The sequence below is a fragment of the Kryptolebias marmoratus genome, linkage group LG3 (assembly GCF_001649575.2).
Source record: "Kryptolebias marmoratus isolate JLee-2015 linkage group LG3, ASM164957v2, whole genome shotgun sequence".
In the NCBI taxonomy this organism is placed as follows: domain Eukaryota; kingdom Metazoa; phylum Chordata; class Actinopteri; order Cyprinodontiformes; family Rivulidae; genus Kryptolebias; species Kryptolebias marmoratus.
The window spans coordinates 16,376,383-16,381,798 of NC_051432.1; the positions used below are offsets into that span (position 1 = coordinate 16,376,383).

The window sequence follows — 5,416 nt, forward strand, 5'->3', positions numbered from 1 at the left end:
GAGACTCATAGGAAGAAGTCAGGAGCCGGGCATCTGATTAAGACACCTCCCCCTGGAAGTTTTTTATGTATGTTCCACTGGGAAAAGACCCCGGGGCAGACCCAGAACTCGCTGAGGAGATTATGTATCTTCTTTGGCCTGGGAATGCCTTGGGATCCTCCAGGAGGAGCTGGAGAGGTTGCTGAGGAGAGGATTGTCAGGGTTTCCCTCTGGATGGATGGATGGATGGATGGATGGATGGATGGATGGATGGATGGATCTTAGTTTTTTCTAATATCTTAATAGTAGAGATCTGCATGATGTTTGTTTAGATGAGTTGATTAGGAGGATCACTGTTATTGATAGCAATAGAATTGTGGTCTGAATATATGTTACAAAGGCCTGCCATATTGTGTGTTCATGTCATACATTACATTTAGAGAAATGAGGTAAGTACTACAGGGAAAGCTCGGTAATTAACAAAGAAGGGATCTCGCTCCACACTCAGTATCATCCCCTCGCCTAAAAGAAAAGACTATGATTGAAGAGATGTAGCTTGGAAGGTACACTGAAACATGTTATGTAACAGCAAAAGTCAGACCTGTCACGTTATATAGTTAGATGTGGGGTGAGAAAATCCACAACATGTTGTAAACAAGGTGCAAAGACACATAGCTGCTCCTATCGAGGGAGAAAAATGAAGCAAGGAGGCAGGTGATTAATTTGTAATGCGTAATGAAAAATAAAGCAGAAGAGAAGGAGGGGTTACCTCAGGAAAAATGGGACTACCCACCCACCCACCGCAACCCTGCCACGCTCACATTATCATCTGTGCTGAACGAAATCCAGCCACGTTACTTCCCCTTCAGATCACTCAGAGTAACACGAGCTCAACACAAAAAGTGCACACGCAGACACAAAGTGCGGGGAAGAAAACTGCACTCGGTACACACACGGAGATAAAACAGGACACCTGCCAGAGACTGTGCTGCACGGCCGTGTAAACAGAAGAAAAGAGAGGCGCGCAGAGTCTCGTGAAAACACAACCGCGAGCGGAAGTAACCAGGTCGTCGGGTGAGAGCGATGCTGTTGCCAAGCAACCAGGTGATTCCTCTGAAGAGCCTCTCCTGGGGAGATTCCCTTGTTTAAGTGAGGGCATTTACTCGGCTGTGAGTCCGCACGCAGGCTCGTGCGCGGGCGCGTGTGTGTGCATGTGTGTGTGTGATTGTACGATCGTGACGGTGTGTAAGTTAGTACTGACACAGTGAGCGTACAGTGATCTGAGATGCATCCATGGTAACGACCCAGCAGGCTACTCGGGAGTTCATGGCAACTATTTTCCAGTTGTTGTACATTTTATTTATTCAGCAATTATGTATTTATATTTTATGGAGTACACAGAGTGCTGACAGTGGTAATTACCTGCAAACTTGCAATGACAAGCAGAGGGACACACACACACACACACACATATATGTAGAGTCATAAGCTGTGGAAAATATTCAATTTGGAGAGCCTCGACAAATCCCTGAGGTGTTGCTGACGTTTATGCATGCTTCAGAGTATTCATTGCAGCTCACACACCGATATCTGCACCTACACACACACCTTCACGTTTCCAGCAGAACGGGATGGAGGCTCAGACAGAGAGGAGAACGGGAGATAAGAAAAAGGAAGACAGAGTCAGGTTTGGGAGGTGACGCCAGTCTTCACCGCTTGTAACTCCTGTCATATAAATAGAGGCCGGTAACAATGCAACTGACAGGCAGCTGTAACCCTGGAGATTCATTAGGGCTTGTCACTATGGAAACCTGCAATCAGGAAGAAATGCTGGCCTGTTTTTCTACAAGTAATGGATGTAAGGAAATACCTGAGCTCTTTCGAACCCACATTTATAAGCAAACACACACACACACACATGTGGACGTGCAGAATGCTGACCCTCTTCCCACCTCTCTTGTGTTTGAAGATAAAATAAACATCCAGGCGCTTCTTGCCTCCTGCACACAACAGTTTTGATAAAGTCCAGGGCAGAGACACAGACAATGTGCCTCCCACATTATAAACAAAGAGGAACTTTTGCACCATCATGTCGGCTCTGCGTCAGGTGCATGAAGGATATGGGTGGCAGACGACTCGAAGGCACCAGGAGCGGGGAGGACTGGTTTGGGTCAGAGCCAGAAGAACCACCGGTGCCAGGGAGGGGTACGGCAGCTCTTCCTTCTCCTTCTCCTTCTCCTCCTCCCCTTCCTCCTCCTCTTCTTCCTCCCCTTTGTGCTCCAGCTCCTCTCCCTCAACGGACACATGTACCGTCTCCCCCTCCTCCTCCTCATCCTCAGCCTCCTGCGTTGGTCCGTGGTGCTGCTCACGCAGGTCCGGCTCCTGGATGCCCGTCATGGCCGCGCTGGGAACAGCCCGAACCTAGAGGGAGAAACCTAAAAGAGTTCTCACCAGCATATCTGTTCGCGTCTGTGCATCTGCCCCTGTCCTTTCACCTCCAAAAATGAGCTGGAATCGTCAAGAAGGGCAGAAACAAACATTTCTTGCTCCTTTTTTTTTTTTTGTTCTTTCACAGGCAGAAAGCAGTCCTGGGCAGGAAACATAAATCTACACAAATCTAAACAGCGAGAACTAATAGGTACGAGCTGACAACAGGAAGCACTTAGACCTCCTCATAATAATCCTACAGCTGTACGATTCTGCCATGACAACAGGCCATTACTGCTGATGCTTTTAATCCAGACTAGCTTTAAACAATCTGGACACAGATAAAGTGTCTTAGACATGAAGAGAATAAACTCTGGTACTGGGAGTAGTATTGTATTTTTTATTATTTACAACACATTTGACTGCATTATAATAAGGAAAGACAGCAAACCCCAGAGTTGTAATTTCCCTTCGACCGCTAATTTAAGCTACAAACTGCAGTGACACTGATGAGTTCCAGCAGCCCGGGGTTAATTTTCAAAAGTACTGACAGAGATTTCTTGCAGGACTAAAATATCATCTAGGAAACGTCAAACTGAATGATGCCTTCGGTTTAAAATTTAACATGGGCTCACAGGAGCAGATTCACTTCTTTTTTCTTTTTTTGAGTCGCTTCAAATTTCCTGCTTTATTGGGCAGTATAAAGTGGAGTTTGGCAGGGAAGGATGTACGGTGGAGCATCATGTGACACAGCCCACATTGTCATGAGTACAAACGCCTCACACACACACACACACCCTCTGGTTCTCACTGTGTGCTCCTTCCACCGTGGATCCCCCAGAGAACCTGGTTAAATTTACTCCAAAGCTACAAATTTCTTGTGAAGTTTGCACACAAGCAGAATTATCTGGACAACTGCGAGGCACTGGGGTCTGTGTGTGAGAGTACAACGGGAAAGCTGGCACTGCAAGCTCACAGCTTAAAGAGGAACGTGTCTGTCTATTCACTGTGGAAACTTAGTTTGGACCATTAAATGAGTCCTGCACATTTGAGGGCTTTTTATCTTGATTCAACACAGAGAGGACATCAATTAGCTACCACAAAAAAGACCTATTTCTTACACAGCTAAGAACCTGGTGAGCCCTTTCAAAATATATTTTAAAAAAAAACTCATTACACAACCCTCCTCTTACAAACAGTCTGCCATGATGGAATCAAATCATCCCAGAGTCTTGGACCACAACACTGTTCACATCCATACCTCTGCAAGACCTCCGCAGCTCATTGGGACGCTTTATACACATACTGAGGAATTATTATACCTGCTTTGATTGGTTTACATAATTACAATACAAATGAAAGCTGCCTCCTGCTCAATAAAGCCAAAAGAAACTGGAAATGTCCACTTGTTTTACCCGTACATCTTCCTAAAGGCCAAAAAAATCAGACGTGGACGTTGCTGTTTGGGGACATTCATACAAAAGCAGCCAGCCTGTAAAGCTGGTTAATCCAATTAAACCTAATATCTCAAGATAAGTTTTAATGCTCATGGAATTTATTATTAGGCCTGATGAATAACTCATTCTGTAAAACTACAGAGACTTCCCAACAGTGTGCAAAAAGAGGATTATTTTAACCCATCTCCCCGTTTTGTAAACAACCTCCGTGACAATGGAGCTACACCATAAGATGTGGTAATTTTCTCTTGTGCCACGGCCTTATTATTATTATTATTTCTATACCTCAGAGCAGTGGACGGGACAACACAGCAGTAAAAGTACACAACAGCACCAAAATAATAAGGAAAAAAAACTTTGCTTGGTGTTCTTACCGGGGAGCAGCGTCCATCCATGGATCTCTCACTCCGGGTTCGCCGTGCGCCCTGAGCTCTCGGAGCCGGGCTGCTCCATCTGAGAGCCGCTCGCTGCTCCGCTGCCTCCTCCCTCCTCTCTCCCCCACTCCTGGGTATCCAAACTCACTCCGTCAGCCGGGAGAATCGCACAGACGAGTAAAAAAAAAAAAGTAATGTGACGCACAAGTTTCGATTTTTTTTAAAAAGGAAACCCCGGTAAAAGTGAAGTTAAACGGGACCGAGCGGCTCCTTTCTTGTGCGTCTGCGCCCCCTCGGCGGCTGGACGCGCTGCGCGGTGTCAGGTACCGGAGTTTGGGCGCACCGGGGAGGAGAGCTGCGTCAAGCCAGTCAGAGACAGGCGAGGAGGTTTACCTTCAAAATAAGACTATCTGCTGCTTGTTGTTGTTAAGAAATAGGAGTAAATGGGTGATTTAGTACTGTTGCTCAACATAAACATCTTACATCCTGATTACCTATGACAAAACGTGTGAAATCGGGCGAACTTGCTGTATATGACTCATTGTCAGAGGAACTTGTATCATGGTGGCAGGTCTTAATTGGCTGTGCTCAGAAACGCTGGTGATTAAACTAATTGACATATTATTTACTAATTATCTGAATAAACAGTTGTTATACGGGCACAAATGAATTGGTAACAACTATTGGAGTCAATTTGCTTTACGTTTCACGCAAAGGCTCATGGGAGTTTTAACCGCCGCTCTTCCGTAGTAGCTAGCTGCGCTGGAATGCTAACGCTAGCTTGCGCTTAAACAGCAAAGGAGAAAAATAATGTCATATTAAATTTTTTATTGTTTATTTGTATTCAATATATATATTAATTATTAATTAATTTATATATTAAATGTAAATTAAATGTAAATATTTTTTTCACTAATTGGTCCTAGTTTATGTAAACTACTTTTAAATTGATCAATAAACTGTTTTTAATGCATGAAAATATAACCATCCAATCAGATTATTTTAATTTCCGTTTCCAGGCAGAAACCTGTTTGAAGGAGCTTTCTCATTGGTTAGGACAGAAGGCACAGCTCAGGCAAACGCTTGGAAGAATGAGTTTAAGATAGAAGTTGCTCCAAATGAAAAAATATATACACAAAAATTCAATAATACAGTTGTATTTTGGTTTTGTCACATGAT

The 5,416-nt window shown here is 44.3% G+C and overlaps 1 protein-coding gene across 2 annotated transcripts; it reads right to left on the reverse strand.

The window, feature by feature from the left end:
- Positions 1–1,430: 1,430 nt before the first annotated feature.
- LOC119616918 (histone H3.v1-like) lies at positions 1,431–4,669 on the reverse strand. Of its 2 annotated transcripts, none has more exons than XM_037974924.1 (2): positions 4,238–4,669; positions 1,431–2,400 (listed from the first exon to the last, which is right to left on the reverse strand). In XM_037974924.1, the coding sequence occupies exons 1-2, from the start codon at positions 4,256–4,258 to the stop codon at positions 2,083–2,085; spliced, it is 339 nt and encodes a 112-aa protein (XP_037830852.1). In that variant the 5' UTR covers positions 4,259–4,669; the 3' UTR covers positions 1,431–2,082. The 2 variants fall into 2 exon arrangements, with proteins under 2 accessions (XP_037830852.1, XP_037830853.1); XM_037974925.1 differs by having other exon boundaries at positions 1,431–2,414.
- Between the last annotated feature and the right edge of the window lie 747 nt (positions 4,670–5,416).